Source organism: Nomascus leucogenys, chromosome 12 (assembly GCF_006542625.1).
Source record: "Nomascus leucogenys isolate Asia chromosome 12, Asia_NLE_v1, whole genome shotgun sequence".
Taxonomy (NCBI): domain Eukaryota; kingdom Metazoa; phylum Chordata; class Mammalia; order Primates; family Hylobatidae; genus Nomascus; species Nomascus leucogenys.
The window spans coordinates 78,027,072-78,051,216 of record NC_044392.1 but is presented as its reverse complement, the minus strand read 5'-3'; the positions used below and the strand labels follow the sequence as shown (position 1 = coordinate 78,051,216).

General features: G+C 35.0%; 1 protein-coding gene across 5 annotated transcripts in view; it reads left to right on the top strand.

The window, feature by feature from the left end:
• The window catches only part of PTBP2 (polypyrimidine tract binding protein 2), an 86,937-nt gene extending 63,045 nt beyond the window's left edge, over nucleotides 1-23,892 (top strand). For 2 of the 5 annotated variants that reach the window (XM_012500552.2, XM_030825015.1), the window contains 6 exons: nucleotides 12,847-13,001; nucleotides 14,478-14,511; nucleotides 14,925-15,017; nucleotides 21,558-21,774; nucleotides 21,878-21,955; nucleotides 22,126-23,892. In XM_012500552.2, the coding sequence (XP_012356006.1) occupies nucleotides 12,847-13,001; nucleotides 14,478-14,511; nucleotides 14,925-15,017; nucleotides 21,558-21,774; nucleotides 21,878-21,955; nucleotides 22,126-22,258 (710 nt within the window). In that variant the 3' untranslated portion in view covers nucleotides 22,259-23,892. The remainder of the gene's footprint in view (nucleotides 1-12,846; nucleotides 13,002-14,477; nucleotides 14,512-14,924; nucleotides 15,018-21,557; nucleotides 21,775-21,877; nucleotides 21,956-22,125) is intronic. The other 3 variants (XM_003260089.3, XM_012500553.2, XM_012500554.2) reach the window with 3 other exon arrangements.
• The last annotated feature ends 253 nt before the right edge of the window (nucleotides 23,893-24,145 follow it).

Below are 24,145 nucleotides of genomic sequence, written 5' to 3'. Positions count from 1 at the left end.
TCTGTTGCTTGGAGTTTTTTTTTTTTTTTGAGACGGAGTCTGGCTCTGTCACCCAGGCTGGAGTGCAGTGGTGTGCATTCTCGGCTCACTGCAAGCTCCGCCTGGTTCACGCCATTCTCCTGCCTCAGCCTCCCAAGTAGCTGGGACTACAGGTGCCCACCACCACGCCCAGCTAATTTCTTTGTATTTTTTTAGTAGAGATGGGGTTTTACCAGTTAGCCAGGATGATCTTGATCTCCTGACCTCCTGATCCTCCTGCCTCGGCCTCCCAAAGTGCTGGGATTACAGGCGTGAGCCACCGCCCCTGGCCTGCTTAGAGTTTTTTATGTAATTATTTTGTGGCACAAACATTTAAAACACTGTAGCTTAGAATGAAATTGTCTCAATCCTAGAAGCCAAAAGTTTGATGGATATGAATACTAATATTAGCTAACCATTTTCGTGTTCTGTGTCAGGCACTGTTCTTAGCCCTTTACAAGTAAGTTAATACATCATCTCTAAATGTAGTTACCGTTATCGATCCCATTTTATAGATGTGGAAAGTAGGGCACAAAGAACAGTTTGCTCAGATTCCTTTAACTTTTGAGTGGCCGAGCCCTAGCACTCAAAGCCAGGTAGTCTAGTTCCAAAGTCCGTACTCCTAACTAATAAATAGTGGAATAAAATTAGATTAGCTTGACATTTTAGCCTGTCGTCTTCTCCCCTGTAGAATAGTTATCAAGAATAGTAATATACGTATAGTAAAAATGTAAGTCCCATCATTTTAGCGTTTTTTTTTTTTTTACATACTAAGATATTTTTTGTTACCAAGTCCATTCAGTATTTAGCCTGATTATCTTATTGATTAAAAAACCAAAAATGAGTATTGTTCATGCATTGATTCAAAATTGGGTACAAAATAGGGGTAGATGTGTAACATGCAAATAATAAACTGAACTTATATTTTTTATCTTTGACAACACACTAAAATTTATGTCAATCTTATTTTTTCAAAATCCTTTTCTATATTTTATTAAGACTAATTATAGCAAATAATAGCCATAAAATTAAACCAAAAAACTCATCTACTGCAGACATATTTGAAAGCTATCCCCCAAGAAAGACCAGAGTAATCACACATACCTAAACATGCTAGTATTTCCCAGAAATATTAAAAATACATAGATTTTGAAGCACATTGCTGAATGCGATAGTAACACCAAACTAAAAAATACATGTAAATTAGAAATTGATATTTTATTTTCAACATGAATCAGAAATACTTGGTCTGAGGTCACACGATAATACCTGTCCTAATGTCCCATAACTTTGGCTTTCTCATTTCATGTGTTTTAGTATCTAAGAAGTAAAAAATAATTGGAGCATGTCTCTTTATATGTGCAATTTTAAATGATGTTGACTTATTTGGATTATTGAACTGTCCTCTGCTTTGCTATAGCTGAATTTTTAAAATGTTAATTTTGAAGTCTTAAAATGTGTCTTTTGGAAAAAACATTGGAAGAACCAAAGTAGATACAATTGTTCATTTAAATTTTTTATTTTTCATTTTTTATGTTTTTTTGAGGTGGAGTCCTGCTCTGTTGCCTGGGCTGGAGTGCAGTGGCGCGATCTCCGCTCACTACAAGCTCCGCCTCCCGGGTTCACGCCATTCTGCCGCCTCAGCCTCCTGAGTAGCTGGGGCTACAGGCGCCCTCCACCACGCCCGGCTAATTTTTTTTGTAGTTTTAGTAGAGACGGGCTTTCACCGTGTTAGCCAGGATGGTCTCGATCTCCTGACCTCATGATCCGCCCACCTTGGTCTCCCAAAGTGCTGGGATTACAGGCGTGAGCCACCGTGCTTGGCCTCATTTAAAATTTTTTAACACTGGATAAAATTTTTATTTTTGAGTCACAAATTAATTTGAAACTGTGTCGTTTAGAGAGCTTATTCAACTCCATTCCATTATAAGTAATATTTGAATGAATGTGTTTTGCGTCTGGAATGATTTTTATCATCTGAGTAAAGGAAATATGTTTGATGGTAGTTGGGTACTTTGAAGGTATTATGGGCTACAGATGAGAAAAAAATGTTACTACATCATTTCATGTTTACATACTGACCAGCATTTTCAATGAAATAAGCTTATTACTATAGGATTATAAAATATTTTTCAAAGGTTTAACTGTCCAGGGCAGATAGTTAAGACTATGTGATCATCCACTAAAAACTTTTCACATAGTCTTGCTTAAATTGATCCATTATGTTTACCCATTATATTGTTCTCAGCTGTAGTTTTAAGAAATTTATTTCATTTATTAATACTTTCCATTATCTCCCCCTTTCCTATGACAATCTGTTGATACTTGAAGACTCTCTTGTATTCACCTTAGAGTTACTATTTTTAAGGCCAAACAGCCTAAATTCTATGGTAATCAACTCCAGCCTTAATGAACTTCTGCATAAAGATAGGTTTAAATCAAATCAGATTGCAGATTTTATTGAAGAAATTGTGTTTTTAAGAGTTGACAAATATATATTGTATGGCTAAAACAAAGAAAATACTTCTGTTGCTTCTGCATTTAGTAGAAGAAAAACTATATATGTTTGTGACCAAAGTATAAAATATGATTCTTTCCAGGGAGGTAAAGGTTATGCAGAAGATTTTCACTAGCAGCTCTAAAAGGCTACCCTCAATTAATTGCCATGAACATTTCATAGCCCTAGAACGATGTTGGCTCATTTCAGTGTCATCCTGGTTTATTCATTTATTGTATTATTCAGCAGTCATTTTAACACTGCTAGACACTGCAGGGATTCAGAAGAGTAACAGGGTTTCTGTTCTCATGAAGCTTATCAGAGACAGCAAACATATGAGTTAGATCTAATTGGAGGCAAACTGAAATGTATAGTGGAGTTAGTGTGGTTATCAGCACATAAATGAGTGATCCATCAACAAAAGGAGAAATTGGGAGGGTTTTATGGGCCAAGAACAGCATGATTAAATGTGATAGAGTATACGTTATGTTTTAGGAGTGATAAACATTCAATTATGTGTGACGAATAGGATAATTGAAAAAATGAAAGGTAATGATGCCAGAAAGTATTATGGGACAAGATCTTAAAACCAGTGTTATCCAGGGAGTATGAATTTTATATGGGAATTCTTAAACTCCTTTATGACTGGAAGATGAGTGTCAGAGTATCTGCGACCATTTGATGATATTATATACCAAGTTTTAGATGTTTGGCTTTTTTCAGGTTATCAAAGTGGGGGAAATGAGTTAAGAACCGTTGCTGTGAAGGATTCATCAACTATTTTTAGGCAGTTGGGTAAAAATGACCAATTTAGTTTTAAGAAACCGACTGTGGCTCCAGAGTATGTTGGAGAAGTGAAAATGGAAACTAGGAATAACAGGTAGGAGACTATTAGTCTAATTAAGATGTAATTATAAATCTAAGCTAAGAATGTAAAATGAGAATGCAAAGTAAGAAATATGGGGAAAATTATATGTATAAGTAATAGGACTTGGCATCTTATTGATGTAATTGATTATGAGAAAAATGAAGCATGTGGTGGAGTCCACTGGACAGTAGGAAATTCAGCCTAAGACTTGGGCAAGAGTTCTGTGGAGTTGTGAGTTCAGAGGCCAGAGATGTGATATTTAAAATTTTGGTTTAAGATTTCCCAGATATAAGAGAGCAAGAGGATTATAGCATTGTAATTAAACTTTAAGCAGTGCATATTTATGTTATAGATAAGAAATCTAAGGATCAAATAGGATTAAACTTAGTAGTGATTATTCAGTATACTAGTTACATACGATTATTCACAAGAGTATATAAATCAAATTACAAGGAATTAAGGATATAAATGTGATGAGAAAGTATGCACTGTACTCTGAGGAAGTGTGCCATAGAAAGGAAGAAGAAATAGGATGGTAGTTCAGGAGTAAAGCAGGACCCAGTGGGGGGACTGTTTGCAGTGAGGCAGTATGTATAATCATTTAAAACATGGGCTTGGAGTCCTCTCAGGTTCCATGTTTGTAATGGACATAATGATAATAATCCCTTTCATTTAAGGCTGTTGTGAGAATTAAATGTGTTAATGTGCGAAGAACTTTGCACAGTGCCTGGCATATAATAAATGCTTGCTACCTATTAACTAGTATTTGTTTCTAAGGCTAGTTTAAGTCCTAGAATTGATTGTAAGGATTAGATCAGGAGTATAGTGGACATGTTGGGATTTAAATATAGAGATGCTTTTTGGGACCATTGTTAGAACCAGAAGAGATTTTTTATCAAGTTCACACAGAAATGTAGGTGCATTGGCTGGGCATGGTGGCTCACACCTGCAATCCCAGCACTTGGGAAGGCTGAGGCAGGAGAAATGCTTGAGGCCAAGATTTTGAGACCAGCCTGGGCAACATAGTAAGACCCCAACTCCACCAAAAAAAAAAAAAAAAAAAAAAAAAAAAAAAGTAGGTGCAGAGCTGGAAGCAGAACTGAAAGCATCAGTGTTACAGTCATTATTCTTTCCTGTCACCATTATATGTCTTTATGAAGCAAGGGAGAAAGAACAGATGAAAGAAGTGAGGATTTTGAAGTTGGTTGAAAAATTTGATTGAATTCTGATCTGAAAATTATAAGGCACTTGTTTAACAAGTTGAAAGTAGGAAAGTAGACTTAAGACTCTACTAGATTTGGGGAAACTCTCAAAAATGGACTGGAAATTCAGCTAAAAGTGGATAACAAAATATTTCTAGAATTAGCATTTGTGGGGTGTGTGTGTTTTCACTCTAATATTTGTCAAGCCCAGATGAAAGCATAGAAAGAATGTAAGTGGATTTATCTAAGTCTGGAATTGTGTAACATTAAAGGAATAGTTGCAGATGAGCAGAGTGTTGGCTCAAGCTTAGGCTCTATGGTAAAGTCAAGTCAAGGGAGAATAGAAAGGGTGGTCATCATAAAGGTCAAAAGTGGGTTTAGGCCGGGCGCGGTGGCTCACGCTTGTAATCCCAGCACTTTGGGAGGCCGAGGCGGGCGGATCACGAGGTCAGGAGATCGAGACCATGGTGAAACCCTGTCTCTACTAAAAATACAAAAAAATTAGCCGGGCGTGGTGGCGGGCGCCTGTAGTCCCAGCTACTCGGAGAGGCTGAGGCAGGAGAATGGCGTGAACCCGGAAGGCGGAGCTTGCAGTGAGCCAAGATTGCGCCACTGCACTCCAGCCTGGGCGACAGAGCGAGACTCTGTCTCAAAAAAAAAAAAAAAAGTGGGTTTAGTGGTTGTGTGGGAATAGGAGGATCAAGAAAAGAATGAAGTTAGGAAAGGAGATATGTGTTGAATGACCATTACAAAAGGAGAGGAAAGAAAAATGAAGATGTAGCAAAAGAAGTTGCTAATATGGATGGCAAAGTAGACGTTTTTAAGAAATCATGAGACCAGAGTCTTGGAAAAGTCATAGGATGATGCAGGGAATGGAGAAGAAGGCAATAAAGCCAGGTGCTGAAGTCTTTATGTAATGGGAGGAGATGTTCCAGTAACCCAATGGCTATTTTGATGGGAAAGAGTGTGGTATGATTGGGTGGCATTGACATCGGAAGCCATCCTCATTGATGGTGGTGGAACAGCAGTTTGAAAGTAACATTGTTGGTGAGGTAGAGTGGTGCATGACGCATCCTTATTCTTTCCTTTGGAGAAAAGTTGAGGGAGACCAAAAATGACTTTTTGAGGGAACTGTAGAAGTTTCATTGGAAGAAAAGTAAGTTTTTAATTAAAAAGTTAATCTGAGGAACAGGTAGAATAAAAATGTAGTTGTTAGTGGTAGAAGAGAATGGATTCCATAGGGCAAAATAAGAACTCAAGGGAAGGTTGGTGGAAGAGGAAGAGGATTGAATTGTTTCAAGAAAGAATAGCAGTTGTCATCCTTATGAAAAGTGAAATTTTTATTTTCAAATCAGGAAATAAAACATAAAATGTGCCTTCCAGACCCCTTGGTATACATGGGAGATTGGTTCTAGGACACACAGTCCCACACCCCACCTCCTGCCCCCATACACCCTCTGGATACTCAAATCCACTGATGCTCAAGTTCCTTGTATAAAATGGTATAGTGTTTGCATATGACCTATACACAACCTCTTATATGTACTTTAAATCATCTCTAGATTACTTATTATTACCCAGTACAATATAAATGTTATGTAAATGGTTGTTATACTGTATTGTTTAGTGAATAATGACAAGAACAACTTTCTATACATTTGCATTACACCGTTGTTTTCCCCCCAAATATTTTTGGTCCAAGGTTGGTTGAATCGGAACCCAGAGATACAGAGGGCTGACTATAAGAATTAGAATTAGCTGGACGTGGTGGTGGGTGCCTGTAGTGCCAGCTACTTGGGAGGCTGATGCAGGAGAATGGCGTGAACCCGGGAGGTGGAGCTTGCAGTGAGCCGAGATCGTGCCACTGCACTCCAGCCTGGGCGACAGGGTGAGACTCCGTCTCAAAAAAAAAAACAAAACACACACACACAAAAAGAAGGGGCTGTCAGGCATGGTGGCTCATGCCTATAATCCCAGCACTTTGGGAGGCTGAGGTGGGCATATCACTTGAGATCAGGAGTTCAAAACCAGCCTGGCCAACATGGTGAAACACTCTCTTACTAAAAATACAAATATTAGTCAGGTGTGGTGGTGGGCGCCTGTAATCTTAGCTACTCAGGAGGCTGAGTCAGGAGAATTGCTTGAACCCAGGAGGTGGAGGTTGCAGTGAGCTGAGATCATGCCATTGCACTCCAGCCTGCGTGACAGAGTGAAACTCCATCTCAAAAAAAAAAAAAAAAAAAAAAAAAAAAAAGAATTAGAAGGGGCTTTAGAGTCCCACCACTAATGCTCTTCTGTTCAGTAGTACACAAGACTAATAACTACCAGATGTTGTGAACAGGGAAAAGAAGTAAGACCAAAAGAAATCATAAATTACTTTGGATGGAACTTTTAGAATGGAAGATGGAGGGATAAATTTGACATTCTTCAAAATCATAGAGTAAACTCTCACAAGTAAGGGGAACCTAAGGAGACAAGATGATTAAATGTAATAGGAGATACTGGAACAACAAAAAAGGGACATTAGATGCAATTTGAGGAAATCCGATAAAGAATGGACTTTTGTTAACTTACTGATATTGGTTGATTAATTGCAACAACTAATAAATTGCAATACCATACTAATGTATGATGCTAATAATATGGGAAAACTAGGGTTTCCAGGTTATATAAGAATTCTGTAATGTCTTAAATTTGTTTGTAAATCTAAACCTTTTAAAATAGCTAAAAATTATAGATACAATCTCTAAATGATTTAATTAACAAAACCAGTTTAATTCTTCAGTTGGAATGAGCAAGGTTAAGGATACCTGTGTTTCAGTGTAATATCTGAAAGGAAAAGAATAGATACATAATTTATATCACTTCTCTCTGGACTTAGGGTCTCTTGTCATATACATGACTGGGCATCCATCAGCTTCAGTGGAGGAAAGGTTAGGAATAATAGTGTCAGAACTAACATGAGAATTTTAGGAGATTACTGAGTCACTCAAAATGTCTGGGTGACCCAGCTCACATGACCCATTTCACATGAAAAAGATTCCTGCAACACCTTTTCTTCAGCACATGATCATTATGAAGCTCTTTTACATTGTTTTATTTTTATAGCAATCCTCAGAGCAGATCAAGCTTTTTTTTTTTTTTTTTTTGAAACAGAGTCTCGCTCTGTCACCCAGGCTGGAGTGCAGTGGCGCGATCTCGGCTCACTGCAAACTCGGCCTCCTGGGTTCATGCCATTCTCCTGCCTCATCCTCCCGAGAAGCTGGGACTACAGGCACCTGCCACTACGCCCGGCTAATTTTTTGTATTTTTGGTAGAGACAGGGTTTCATCGTGTTAGCCAGGATGGTCTCGATCTCCTGACCTCGTGATAGATCAAGTATTTTTATCCCTCCTCCTCAACATGTGTAAACAGTTTTTTCCCCACATATCTGCTGCCTTAGCTAAAGACACAAATCATTAAAGTTAAAATTATAATTTCTGTAGCTAAAAGTAATCTGTTAGAGCCAGTGTATACAATATGTGTAATACGCTTTCTGTAACTTTCTCAAAGGGCCCATGGTCAGTTTATTGTTCTCTCATTTAGCTGGGAGTTAAAAACAGAATTATTTTCTAGAATGTATTAATTATGATATAAATAGTGCATCATGAAATATTTTGTAGGTTTTTATATTTTTATTGCAGCAGACAGCATTTAGATTAAACCTAAAATTACCTGATTGACAAAGTAATTTTTCAGACAAAAGTATATTGAGGGAAATTGGAGAATCTTCAGGGGCTTTAAAAGTCCAGGAAAATCTTAGACTACTCCAGTGATTTAGAACTGTGTAAAGATAGCCTAAGTAGTTTTTCTAAGTGATCAGCCGAGGGGAGGAAATAATGAAAGAGAAATACATACGAGTGGCATTAAGGACAGGTGGTGGCTCCTCTTACCTATTAAAGCATTCTTACACCATACTGTGAACTGTGTAAAAGGAAGGATCACTGGACATAGTAGATCATCTGACAAGGTGGCCCAGAATGGTGGAAGTAAATCGACAAGTGAGGAGACCGAATTAGCATTCAGACAGTGGGGACCTCACACCCTTTTTTGGTAAGATTTTTATTACCTCCTTAGAAAGAGGTAAATTCATCTATTTCGAGCCCAAATTTTTCGTTCTAGAAGATTGGTAGTCTTATTTTTACTAAAGTACAAGATTATTTAGTAAAAGGTAGCATTCTCTTTTTTTTTTTTTTTTTTTTTAATGTTTCAGATCTATCACACTAAAAAGGGCTTTAGGCCAGGTGTTGTGGCTCACACCTGTAATCCCAGCACTTTGAGAGGTCAAGGTGGGAGGATTGCTTGAGGCCAGCAGTTTGAGACCAGCCTGAGCAACACAGTGAGATCTCAGTCTCTACAAAAAATAAAAAAAATTAGCCATGCCTGGTGGCATGTGCCTGTAGTCCCAACTACTTAGTAGGCTGAGGTGGGAGGATTGCCTGAGCCCAGAAGATAGAAACTGCAGTGAGCCATGATCATGCCACTGCACCCTAGTGTGGGTGACAGAGCGAACCTTGCCTCAAAAAATAAAGGGTGGGGAAGCTTTAGCCTAGACTTTTAATTCTCAATTACCATTATAAATTTATTTTAATTATTAACTAATTAATTCTCAATTACTGTTTTTCCATGATAAGGCTTGATGTTCTAAACAATATTATACCACCAAGTTATCTCTGGAAAACCCAGATTTCAAGAAAAAAAAATGTATTTTGAAAGCAATTATGTCTTAAATATTTAAAATTCTTTTTAACATGTTTTTAACCATCTTTAAATTTTTTTGGTAAGTAATTTTCATTAGATTGTTTAAATGTATAGTGGCACGGTAGGGTTGTATCTCAAGATATGAAGCAGTTTTTCATAAAAATAAAGTATTAACCTTAGGCTGGTATGTTTAGATCAATACTGAATTTAAATAGATTGATAATTTTTTTATATATTTTATGAATTTGTAATTTTTCCTGATATTTCAAGAGGGAAAAATGAGTAGGAGATGACTGAGAGCTGTAAAGTTTGGGAGTGTCAATTAACTCAGCATTCTTTTAAAAAAAATATGTCATATATTATAGCATTTTATTTGAAGTGAGTCAATGTATCTTTTAAATTCCTTAGTAATTTTTGAGCACTCCATCAAAGCATATGAATATTTGGTAGCATTTTACAAATGTCCAGAGATTGTGAGAGTTCCTGAGATCCTTGTAGGGGGCCCACAAAGTTTAGTATTACTTTTCACGGTAATACTAAAATGTATTTTGCCTTTTTTTTACTTTTTCTCATAATAGCATACAGTGGTATGACTCTGATGGCTAACAGTATGTGTGTTTGTGTGCTTTAAAACGTTCGTGGTTTTGGCCAGGCGCAGTGGCTCAGACTTGTAATCCCAGCACTTTGGGAGGCTGAGGCGGGCGGATCACCTGAGGTCAGGAGTTCAAGACCAGCCTGGCCAACATGGTGAAACCCCATCGCTACTAAAAATATAAAAATTAGCCAGGCATGGTGGCGGGTGCCTGTAGTCTCAGCTACTCGAGATGCTGAGGCAGGAGAATCACTTGAAGCCGGGAGGTGGAGGTTGCAGTGAGCCAAAATCTTGCCATTACACTCCAGCCTGGGGGACAAGAGCGAGACTCCGTCTCAAAAAAAAAAAAGTTCTTGGTTTTAATTTCGGAAATAACAACCATTAACAGAACCCACATTAACAAAAACTCCTTGTGATTCTCCATAGTTTTTAAGACTATAAAGGGGGCCTGAGACCAAAAAGTTTGAGAACTTTTTCACTGTGGGATAAAGTTTAAGACAATTATAGTTAAATAAGCAGGAGATACAGAGTATTTTAATTAACAGTAGATGGTTATAAGAGTCAAGAGATGTACAGAGAAAATGCTAGTGATCAGATTTTTTAGATTATTTTAATTTTGGTAACTATAATTCCTCAGTTAAGATTTTTTGGCTTAGTGGGCCCTAGAATTACTTCTTCCTGTTAGAATTAAAAGTGAAACCAGAAATTAAAGTGATTTAATTTTTTTATTGTGGCAAAGATCTAGTCCAAATATCTTTGATGGACTTTTTAAAAACAGGCTTTTTATTGTTAAAAAGGGAATTTGAGGCTCAGTACTCAACTTCTTCTGCATGCCATATTGAACTTGGTGGTTTTGTGTTTGTTTGCCATCAGTTGGATCTCATACGGACTATGGAATTTAATAGAATTTTTAAGATACCGTTTTTCCTAAAAGGTAGCTAACTAAAGGCAGGAAAATAGGAGAATGATGCAACAATACAATGACTACATCTGGAGTTTCCGCTACTAATAAATAATTGTATTGTCAACTTTAGTCAAATATTCTGTGCATTCAGTCAGAGCTGTCTGAAAATACTGACGAATAGTATTACAATGTGGGGAGGTCACTTCTCAAGACTGCAAGAAAAAAAATTATTGTGTGTAGGAATGCATGCCTAGGAATTAGGAATGTATACTTGACAACAAGGGAACATATCCATTGAATGTTAAATGAGAATAACTTATGGGGAGGATAGTGAGAGGTACAGTATTTAACATGGAAAAGTTAGTAATATAGTAGAATATTTGGTTGAAAAGATCCACATTGGTGTATTCAAAGTCACACTGAAGACTTGTGCATTAGTAAGTGTTAAACATGAGAATTTTTAATTTTAAAATTGGATCCTAATTTCTGAGATTTACTTTAAGAATAAAAGGGGATGAAACGAGATTGGCCATGAGTTGATCATTGTTAAAGCTGGGTGATGGCTACATAGAAGTGCATTATTTTAGTTTCTTTACTTTTGTATATGTTGGAAATCTTCCAAAACAAAATATATAGCCGTAAAAAAAGGGAGCAAAGTAAGAAAAAAGGAGAGCCTAAAAAAAAGGTACAGGCAAAAAGCTGTGAAAAGAAACTCATCAAGAGCAAGAGTAGTAAATGAGAAACATATGCCACTGACAGAGTTCTCAGAAGAGATAAAGGCTGAATTAAAAAGAGATGGAGGGGAAAGTTTTATAAGTCAAAAACTTAGGTTAAGGATTGTGAATATTAAAGAGCACTTCAGATTGCCAATGAAAGGTCATAGTAGTTTCTATAAAGTAAAAAGATCAAAAACTTGACTTAAAAGAGTAAGATCTCTAAAACCAAAGGTAACAGCAGATTCTTATGAAATGCACCAGAAAGCTGGAAAGAAAGAAATAAAATGTGAACTTATGGGGCAAGAGTGTTAAGGGCCTGTTCTACCCAGGTATGTTATGAAATCAAATTCATTTAGTTTGGGTGTTTGTTCCTTTATGTTGGGAAGGTAAAAAAGAACATATAATTCGTTTCTTGAGTGAACCAGTATTTATGAGAAATAAGCTGGGTGTGTAAGAATTTAAGGGATGAAAGTATTCCAAGTTGATTGGTAATTGAAAAGTAGATGAAGGGTGCTAACACAAAAGGGAATTCTGTCTAGAATAAATGACTGAAAATGTGGTGACTTAAAGATAGTAGGACAGCAATAAGACTGGAAACTAGAACAATAAAATAAGAAGGAAATGATAACATAGATTGGGAAAGGATAGGAAAATACTGAAACAAAATCTGTTGTATAGTGATGGTTTCTTGTTCTTTCAACTGGAGAGCATTGTGTTGAAGGAACTTGTATTCATTATAATTACTTGAGTGTATAATTAAGAAGGCAAGCACATTTTGCTAAGATTTTCTTTATTTGCATGAATTAAATAATGATGTTTAGAGTGATTTGTCTCTAGGAGCTGAAAGACTACTACCTTTGTTTCATAAGCTGTAATTATTTGATTTCAAGTGTGAGTTTATGAAGAAGATAGCACTTGCGGAAAGAAGTGAATTACCATTATGTCGAAAGTGATACTTTTTTACATTTGGCCTTTTACTGTAAATCATGGAAGTGAATTTTCCAAGCCTGTGACTTGGAATTATATTCTTCATGCTTTGTTTGCTTTTCCAGAGGAAATAGAGTATTATATATTTGATATTTTAACATAATACAGGTATGTATTTTAGTTCAAATAATTAATGGTTTTGTTGAAATCAATTATTTTTCTCTACTACACATCAGCAAACAATTTTTCTAAACACTATAAAAATTAACTTTCAGGAACCATTTGGAATGGTCAGCCGTAAGCCATGCAGCCATCGTGCTTAAATTGGTTTTTGTAAACGACTTGTGTGTGTTTCGTAAAATTTGCTTTATTTTAAAATTAGGGCTTCCTGTTGCAGCTGTTCCAGGAGCTCTGAGTCCTTTGGCTATTCCAAATGCTGCTGCAGCAGCTGCTGCAGCTGCTGCTGGCCGAGTGGGTATGCCTGGAGTCTCAGCTGGTGGCAATACAGTCCTGTTGGTTAGCAATTTAAATGAAGAGGTTAGTAAAATAATCTCTAATGTTTATTCTTTAACTCCATTTCATTCGTGAAAGTTTTTCATGTTTATTTCATTTTACACTTGCCTTTCTTTTTATGTACATTCATTAGTCAAAGTATTTTCTGTATGTTTCTACTTCTGAATAAAATCTACGTATTGTTTAGGTAATACTTTATTTCCTTAAACAGTCATGTCTCTTTATATCTATATCTATATATGTATATTTTTAACCTAACCTATTTTTCCTAAGAAAAATATGGTGAAGTACTGTAGTTTGGCTTATCTTTTTGTTGTTCTCAAAGGCAAATGTGATCTAATTTGCAAATTTAACTGTAAAACAATTTTGCTCTTTGCCTTTTCTAATTATTTGCTTGTTCATTTCATGCTTATATGTCATTGCATTTTTTTTAAATCTTATTTTATGTGAACTACTCTAATACATTTTTCTTTGAAGGTTCTTCCAAAGATCTTGACGAGGCACTCTTCCAGTCTTTCTTAGTAATTTTTTCTTTGCAGTTATTAGTCATTGTCTTCTAAAAATATTTTTTAACTTTATTCCCCCACCCCTTCCTTCCTTACCACCCCCCCCCACCCAGTTAAATAAAATTTATTGCTAAGTTATTTTCTTTAGTTGTACATTTTATGTCTGGTATATTTTATTTTGAATGCTATGGAAGCTGGTATGAAATGTGGGAAGCTCAGTGTATCAGGTTTATGATGTCTAATTTGAATATTTGTTTCATTTTTAATTGGCCTCTGTTAATATGAACATTAGCTTATTTTATCCATTTAATACTATTATCATTCACAGTTCTGCATGCTAAAATGTTTGAATCAGAGTGCCTTTGTTTTTATTTTAAGACTTTTGCCTGCATTTCATAACCAGCCATGCTTATGCAGTTAAAGTTCAAAGTTTAAAATTCCTATGCATGCTTTCCTTCCCTATGTTGAGATGAAATGCTGTAATTTACTCTTTGATATAGATGTACTTTACCCATATTTGTCTTGGATGACTACATTTTACTCAGTTTTTCTTGTACAGTACATAAACCATTTTCTGACCAAATTCCTGCATTTCCTATGTACTGACCTATATTTTATTTTGTTTTTGTTCCCCAATTCCTTATTTTTTTCTTCTGCATTGCTGTTTCCCTTCCCCATTTCATCCTTTTCCCTGTGTGTTCACCTTCCCTTTCCTTGTCTTTTCCCAAATGCCCATTCCCTTCCCTGTCTTATCCTTTATTTTCCTTGTCCTTGTCTTCATTCCCTGTCTCCATTCCCTATGTTCATGCTTCTGTGCTTGAACAAATGTTCCTCGGACCAACTTGCCCCAATTAACCGCCTTGAACCATGATCCATGACCACCTCACCATTCTGCGGGAACCACCCTTCGTTATGGATGATCTGTTCATCTCCGCTCTTCCTCGACTCTTCTCTCTTCTTGTCTTACGCTGCTTGCTCTTCTCTCCTTCTAAAGATGGTTACGCCCCAAAGTCTGTTTACCCTCTTCGGTATGTTATTGTTAGCACTATACTTTTATTATTGATTTGATTTTTGTTTCACCTTAATTCTTATTTGTAGCTAGCACTTTGGCTTAAAGTTGAATAGTAAATCTTTTGCTATTTTTCTTTGCTATTTAAAACTCTCCATAGACACAAAATTTGTTTTAATGCATGCTAATTTATTTTGCATGGTCTTTAATTTAATATCATTCACATAGCTTTGAGGGTTTATCAAAAATTATTCTTTTCAAAATTCACTGTTCAAAATCTTGATCTTCTTTATTCATTTGTGAGAATGATGAGATTGAGTGATCATGTTGATGTCTGAATGTTTCATTGATATGTCAGAAAGATAATCTTTAGGTGACTTTCACGTAAAATTAATTCCATTTTTGGATTACCTCTCTGTGGCTCCAAAAAAGGTGTTTATGGAGATGTGCAGCGTGTGAAGATTTTGTACAATAAGAAAGACAGCGCTCTAATACAGATGGCTGATGGAAACCAATCACAACTTGGTAAGACTAAACTATGTTTTATCTATACATCTTCACTTCTGCTTTCAAATGCATAATGTGAATCTGTGAATAAAAATAAACTCCTTTTCATCAGTAAGAAATTATTTATTTTAATGGCCAGGGCTCAAAATGTCATTTTAATGTGAATAGTTGTATGTGATGAACATACTCGTATTTTTCTGCTATCCTCCTACTGTTTTTCAAATGCACTCGTAATAGGAAAAGATTTTAGCTTCAAAATTGTAATAATAGTTTTACATGAGAATTGTATCATTTATATTGAAGATTCATAGTGATTTTTATTCTAGCTACTCCTTGTTAATAGAGGCTAACTGTTCATATAGTCCATAGAATCCTTCTTAATGCCATGTTATTTTAATTCTTCTAAAGTCTTGCGATACCAGGTTCTTACAAAATGAAAAGCTTGTGCTAAAAACACTGTTGTTAATCCCTTTGGGAATCTTAAAAGGTACTTTAGTCAAGTTACACTTTATATCATTACTTAATTTAAACTTATGTCATTTGTCTTCGTACATAGTCGAATACATAAATCTAGAACACACCTGCACATTCACACCAGTGATTGACTGTAAATGCCAGGATGTTCTTACAGTTCTGTTCATTGAGATTCAGGGATAATGGTGCTTCAGACTGATTGTATTCGCATTGTTAATTTGTAAATTTACCATTTTTGATGTAAGAACGAGTGTATTTTTGCTCAGAGATGAACAGCTTGTTATACTAGACCAATTTTGGCCTTTGGCATCACATAGAAAATTTTGAATTTCAAACACATAATAGGTTTGAATTTTAGTGTTTCTTGGCAATAGTCTTAGCAACTCAGATGAGGTATAAAACTATCCATCTGGCTCTCCATTTTAAAAATGGTGGTATGTGTCTTAAAGAGATATGCAAGTGCTGATTATGTCAAGATACTTAGTGTATATTTTCCTCTTTCTCTGTGTGCACTTCTGTACTCTGGTTGGAATAGTCATTGCTGTTGCTTTCATATATGTTGTAAGTAGCGCTTAACAGTACTTCATAATCAGAGTGTTCTCAAATATGTCATTTTTTTCCCCTAATTGTTTGAGGTGTGGGTGGCATTGTGTCATTTAAATAAGGGATGCATAGTCTTTATGGCTGATAATTACCTGTGGTAGAATTACCTCAGATCTTCCAGATAGTTTTTGTTTTATGTAAAGACTGTTTTAAGTAATATTTTAATTTTTTGCCATACTTGTCTGCTTGGGCTGCTGTAACCAAAATACCATAGACTGAGTAGATGAAACAACAAAAATGTATTTCCTCAAAGTTTTGAGAAATAAAACTTTGGGGTCTAGAAGTCACAGATGAAATTGCTAGCAGATTGTTTCTGGTGAGGTCTCTCCTGGCTTGCAGCCAACCATCTTCCCCATGTATCCTCGTGTGGCCTTTCCACTGTGCAAGCATGTTAAGAGTCTTTTCCCCTTATAAGGATACTAGTCCTGTTGAATCAGGGCTCTACCCTTAATGACCACATTTAACCTTAATTACCTCCTTGAAGGTCCTGTTTTTAAGTACAGTTACATTGGGGGTTAGGACTTCAACATACAAATTTGGGAAGGACACAGTTCAGTTAATAGTATTTAAATTTGTAAATCATTTATCCCCAATTTTGTAAGATATTGTCACTGAAGTTTTGACTTGCTAGTAGGGCTTATAATTTTTGGACTATCTGTAGTGGTAAATAATTAATCATTTCTCATTGCTGCTAGGTAGATTTTGCTTTCTTGAACTGTGTGACCTTAAAAATATGTACTGACACCATCACTTCCTTTAAAACACACACACACACACACACACAACTCTATGGTGTACTATTGAGAACAAATAAATGAGGCCAAAACATTTTTTTGTTTCTGTACTCTATTCTTATTATTTTTGGTTTTCAAGGGAACTCTGTTTGTGAGTATTCATTGCTTTGTGTTGTAGGCAGATGTCTTTATGCTTAAGAGGTAACATGGGAAAAATAAATGGTAAGGAATATTAAGAGATACTTAGTAATGTTTAAATGTGAATGGAATTGTAAATCTTACAGGCCATGTTAAATTGTTTCAGACCACAGTTTTAAAATTTGCAAACATTAAGATGTTTTCAAAGATTAATACTCTTAGAATTATTCTTAGAGTATTATTGGGTAATAATTGTGTAATTTGTAAATTCTCATCTTTAAAAATAGTATATTGATCTCCAAAGATTAAAATAAATTCTAACAAAATGCCACATAGTTTATTCATAGTAAAATAATTTAGTTTCTCCAGTTCATGTTTCAAGAACTATTTTTTTAAATGCCTGCTTTTAATATATAGCTGCCATCTCAAAAGTAAACTTAGTTCTTGTTTATAATAAGCCTATACTTTACAAAATTATATCAAAGTGTTCTGTAAAGTGAGTGGAAATCATTCTGGTGTTATGATACTTGAACAATTTTTGTATATATTGGTTTTCACTTCCACTGTTATGAGTAATGAGTAATTGCCACCCTTTGGGGTATTGCTGTTTACATAAAAGAGAGATCTTACCCTCCAAAACAAAACAAGGGAAGGAGAGGGAGACAGCAAATTATATGGGGAAAAATTAAAAATTATGGTAGAATCAAATTCTGATGCATCAATAATAGTGAAAAATGTAAAGGAATAAATTTTTCAGCTAAAAAGATTGTCAAACTTGGTATTTGAAAAGTTACCTATATACTTTTTACAAGAGACATGTAAAGCAGAAGGATGTGAAAGATTGAAAGGAAAAGGATGTAAAGAGATGCGAATATACTGGGCAGATAGTAAGCAAAACAAAACTTAAATACCTTTATTAAGACAGAGAATTGATAAAGGATTTAGTTCACTAGAAAGATACAACAGTTCATGTATATGTGTGCCTAGTGAAATAGCCTCAAAATATATATATAATAAGTGGATAGAACTACAGGTAGACTTGAGCAAATCTGTTATAGTGGTGGATTTCAATTCACCTTTCTGAATTACATGTCGGACTGACCGAAAAAAAGACAAAATCAACAAAGACACAAATGGTACAATACAATTACCTTAACAGAATTATGTGTCGAAGTTATGCATCCAACACAGTTTTTAAACGCATATGGAACATTTTTGAAAAATCAGTCACATACTAAACCATAAAGCAAGCTTCAGCTAATTTCAGAGTATCATACAGACCTCATTCTCTGACTATTGCACAAGTAAGTTAGAATTAATAACAAAAAGATACATATAAAATCTGTATCCTGAGATTTAAAAATAAGTCTCAGTATTGCATGAGTCAAAAGTTTGTTTGTTTTTGAGACAGGGTCTTGCCCTGTCCCCCAGGGTGGAGTGCAGTGGTGCTATTGTGGCTCAGTGCAGCCTGGACCTCCCAGGCTCAAGCAGTCCTTGCATTTAAGCCTCCCAAGTAGCTAGGACTAAAAGCATGCACCACCTGCCCAGCTAATTTATTATCATTTTTTTTTCTGTAGAGATGAGTTCTCACTATGTTGCCCAGACAGAAGTTATTTTAATGGGAATATAAAAATACTTAAAATTAAGCGATAAAGTACTATATACAAATTAGATACATGTGGTACAGTGAAAGAGATGTCTTGACGGGAAGTTTTAACTTTAAGAATAACAGTGTTACCCCCAGGGAAGGAGATATTAAAGACAAGACTAGAAATCAATGGTATAAAAGACAGTTGAGAGAAAAAAACATGCCACAAGTTGGATTCTTTGAAAAGACTAAAAAAAAAAAAAACAAACATCTAAAGATTGATTAAAAAATGAGAATGGTAACACAAAGAAATATTTTTTGAATTATAAAGGGGAGAACCATTGATAAAGCTCCAGTTTCCACATAATATAAACACCACCTATGTCTGTAAATTTCTTGAGGTCTTTTAAAATTTTTATTATTCATTAATATTTTCTTCATAGATGGATTAAGGGAAAGGTGAAAAATTATATTCAATCAAAAATGCCATTTCAGTTGTGAAACGTTGACTTTTTCCTTTATTATTGCCTTGTCCATTTATGCCATGTTTCTTGGAATAGGAGACTTCAAAGTGTAAGATTCACATTGTTTAAAATTTTATTCATTTAAAATTAGTAATTCAGGTAGTTTCCTTCTGCTCTGTTTACTCATTGTGTACTTTCAGTTTTTGACAAAGCTTTTGTTTTCTTTTTTACTTAAAAATTTTGGTATTCTAATTATCCTCCCCCTTCCCCTTTAGATCACTTCAGATCCTATTGTCAGCAATCAGCTGGCTAGAACTCTCTCGTTACCTGGCTACTTCCTGAGGTAGCTGTTTGGTTATTTTGCTTTATTTTAATCCCATTCATCTATCACTCATCTGTTCTGTATGCAGTTACTATGCCTGGGACTTGTTATTTTCTTATTCCTTCCCTCCATTATCTCAAAGCTCTGCTGTTTGTGCTGTCTTTTTATTTAGACAGCTTTTTTTCTGACAACCTTAAGTCTACTTATTTATATCACTTTATTTCTCAAACTCACACTTAATAGCACATTTTGTCTGAGGTAGTTTATCTAAACAAAAGTTTGTTCACTTAAAACAGTTATAGAACTTTAAAATTGTATAATTCAGTGGGTTTTATTGTAAAAAGGTTTTATGTACTGTCTCTGTAGATAATTGGTTTTACAGGTGTAAGCGTAAATTTGCAAGTATATGAAATTAAGTATGTGAAATGCAGTGTGAGAAACAAATGAGAAAATTCAGGCTTGTGAGAAGATTGTTTTGTTTTTTTTTTCTATGCTTAGCCTTGGCAAAAAATCTGAGAAAACTTAAAATATATAACACTGGAGTGACAATCAGGAAGAGTGGACTCTTTTTTTTTTTTTAATTTTTTTAAACAAATTAGGGAAGTAAGTTCAATGGCTAGTGGTTATCATAATAAGAAAAATTTAAGGAAGTTATAGGTAAAATAAGAATTTACTGTTTGTTTTCTGAATGGTACCTCATATTTTGACAGCATTATCCTTTTAAGATCTGTTTTATATTTAATTGGTTTATTATACATGTAAGTATGATGAGATTTCATGGATTTAACCAGTTCTTTGTATCTTCTGTGTCAAAATGTATACTGTAGTATACTGTTTATATTAGAAACTCTTTGAAAGTGGATGTTCTATTCTCAGTTTCCTGATCTTCCACATCGTCTTTATCTGTAACTCTACTGTTTTTTGTTTGTTTTTGTTTTTGTTTTTGTTTTGAGACAGAGTCTCACTCTGTCACCCAGGCTGGAGTGCACCATGGCACCATCTCAGCTCACTGTAACCTCCGCCTCCTGGGTTCAAGCAATTCTTCTGCCTCAGCCTCCTGAGTAGCTGGGACCACAGGCACGAGCCACCACACCCAGCTAATTTTTGTATTTTTAGTAGAGACGGGGTGTCACCATATTGGCCAGGCTGGTCTCGAACTCCTAGACCTCGTGATCCACCCACCTCAGCCTCCCAAAGTGCAGGGATTACTACAGGCGTGAGCCAACGCGCCCAGCATCTACTGTTAATACTTTAATGTTTTTATCTAGTTGATTATAGTCATTTAGACCTTCAGTTTAGCCAAAGTGCATGACATATTAGAAATAGTCTTTTTTAGTTATTTTGACTGGTGAATAAAACATATAACTGTTTCTAGCATCAGACCAGTTCATTTAGTTTAAAAATGATCCAGCAGCTATGTCAAGATATAGTCATGTAACGTTCTATTTTCACACACTGCACTACGTTCTGGGGTAGAGACAAAGGTTTGGATTTTGGAATATTTGCATTATACCAATTGAGCTTCCCGAATCTGAAATGCTCCAGTGAGCATTTCCCTTGAGCATCATGTTGGCACTCAGTTTTGGATTTTGGAACATTTCAGATTTCAGATTTCTGCATTAAGGATACTCAACCTGTACAGACTGGGAAAGGTATAAGCCATGTTAAAGAATGAGTTTCGACTTTGTCCTTAAGGGTTTTAGGCAGGTATTGACATGATCAGATTTGTAATTTATGAAGGTCATCAAGCTGCTGTATAGAAAATGGATTGGAGAAAAATATCCAACAGGAAGATAAATACGAGACTAAGTTATCCAGATAAAAAATAATGGCAGTGAAAAGTCGAGAAATAGATCGTGAATTTGAGAGATAATTAGGAGGAAGGCTATCACAATATTTAGCAATTAGGATGTGTAACAGAAGGGAGAAAAAGAGCTAGGGATGCTTATTAAGTTTCTTTCTTGTATAGCTCACTATATGATTTGTTAGCAGGATTGTTGAGGAAGATAGATATTCATAATCTGGATTTTCATTCTATGAAAGTAGCTGGCTTTTTTGCCAGAATGCCTTGTCAAGTACAAATGAAAATGTACTTAAGTCTTGTCACCAATGGCTATGGTAAATTGGTGATTTATTTTAAAATCGTAAGAAAATTCAAATTTTTAAACTTACTTTAAAAGAATTATGTTTTGAGCTTTGATATTGTTTGTTAATAGACATGCTTTCTTTTTATAGCCATGAATCATCTTAATGGACAGAAAATGTATGGAAAAATTATTCGCGTTACTCTGTCTAAACATCAGACTGTACAGCTACCTCGAGAGGGACTTGATGATCAAGGGCTAACAAAAGATTTTGGTAATTCCCCATTGCATCGTTTTAAGAAACCTGGATCCAAAAATTTTCAAAACATTTTTCCTCCTTCTGCCACCCTTCACCTATCTAATATCCCGTAAGTATATAAGCTAGAGTGTATTAAGGAGATACATTCTATTTTGATAAAATATGAAATTTATTATTAATCTTCACTTTTTCTTCCCATTCAATTTTCCTAGTCCATCAGTAGCAGAAGAGGATCTACGAACACTGTTCGCTAACACTGGGGGCACTGTGAAAGCATTTAAGTTTTTTCAGTAAGCAAGCTTCCTTATCTTTAAATTAGTGACCTGATAAAACTTTTTTTTAAGTAGTTTTTGTTCTTTTTGCTTACAGAAATTTTTGATTCTGGAATGGCCAAAATTCAAGTATTTAATAAGCCCTTTCTAATTTGTATGAAGTATCTAATTTTGTAATTTTGTTTCAGAAGAGATCACAAAATGGCTCTTCTTCAGATGGCAACAGTGGAAGAGGCTATTCAGGCCTTGATTGATCTTCATAATTATAACCTTGGAGAAAACCATCATCTGAGAGTGTCTTTCTCCAAGTCAACAATTTAAAAACGGGAAGATGAAGATTGGGGGTGAATCACATTGTTCAATGTCATCACCTATTTGACTGTTCAGAAAAGTGGGGACCAGAGTTTGATTTTTTTTGTTTTTGTTTTTTTGGGGTTTCTTTTTTTTTCTTCCATGCTGTTATCATTCCTTGGTTATAAAATGAAATGGCATATGTAAAGGCAGAGTTGTTAACTGCTATATTTCATCTGTTCTATAGGGAAGCCATTTTGTCTGTTTAAAATTTCAGTTTAATTTTGCTTTTTTTTCTCTTTCAACTTAGTTGACATACGTGCCTTAAAAAGGAAAACTAGTGTTGCTATTGTGCATTTACTAGAAAAAAGGAATTGGTTGTTTAGGGCACACTGTTATATGGGAATTAAAATATGTTTAGGCAGGGGTGTGTAAAAAGGTTAAGTTTTTGTTTCTCCTGCTTGGAACTTATTTTGAATTACTGGCTTGTCACCTTTTTTTCTATTTAATCAAATAAGATACATGATATTGAAAGAATAAAGCAGCATTTTTAGTTTTTACTACCTTAGGCTTTATTGCTTTGAAAACGACATTGGCCTTTTGTATCTCACAATTCTGGTCTAGATTCAGTTATGAATGTAGGCATTAGTTAAAATTAACAAGATGCAGAGTATTAATTTCTTAAGACAACAAAGTGATTTCTGTAAGTTTGAGCCCTATGTGGAAAGCATTGTGGAATCTTAACCTTTTTGTACACACTCTTGTGGGACGTATCATATAAATGTCAGCACTAAGTAATGTCTTGTTTGTGGCTGAATATTTTTCGTAGATGTTTTTGAAGTTGACATGACTTACGTGCATTTAAATATATATTGCCATCCTTAGTTTGTAATTAAGATTTGGAATATGGTTGTGGATTTCTGAGCATGTGCAGACTGGTCTAGCTAGTTCAGGAACTGGTGCATGTATTTTTCAAAGATAAAGAAAGTGTACTGCGAAAATATGCAGGAAGATTAATTTTGTGGCAGTTTTCTAAAACTGACAACCAGGTGGGACCAAAGTTTATGTGCCTTTAGTCTTAATTTACCTTGCATTGTAATATTCAGTTTTAATAAATCTTCAAAATATTTTGTATTTAGGAATAGATCTGACTTTAATAAAAACATGGCTCAGAATCTACAGGTCAAATTAATTTGAACAGTTCTTGTCAATCTGAATTGTTGATTCTGTTTAAATGACCAATACTTTTTGAAATTGATGTACTTAGTTTCAAGATTCATAGATTCTGTTATCTATGTAGACAGAATGGTCATGTATATTTTCTATTAGTTGAGTTTTTACATCTTTAGAAATGTAAAATTCAGTATAGTTTGAAAGCGGCACAATTAAAAATTAATTTTCTAACAAAGTTGGGAGGTTTGATGGTTGTTTAATTTCATTTTGTGTGTACTCTGCTTACCTCTGTAGCATGCTCAATAAACACTTCTGTAGCTCTATATTCACCTTTTCTGTCTTTCTCTGCTGCCTTTTCTCTCTCCTCTTCTTTGTTTTCACTCCACTGTGCTTCTGAATTCATGTTTATTCTCTGCCAGGGTGGGAAAGGAGTAATAATATTACAATTCTATGGCTTTATACCATAAATAAATCTAGATGCTGTGAAAATATACCAGCTGTTTTTTTTTAACTTAAAAGATGGTAACTGCTTTTCAGGAGGACACATATTAAACATTTCCCACCCTGTTATAATCTACTGCTTTAAAGACATAACTTTTATTGTAGCTTGTTAATTCTATCTCTTTTGTTCTTGTTGTTTTTTTTTTCCAGTAGATTTATGCACTAATAGATCTTTTGGATTTGCCATGCTCTCTTGCTGCAGTTTCATCTTTCATCTTTTGTGTCTGCTAAAGATTTCTTACT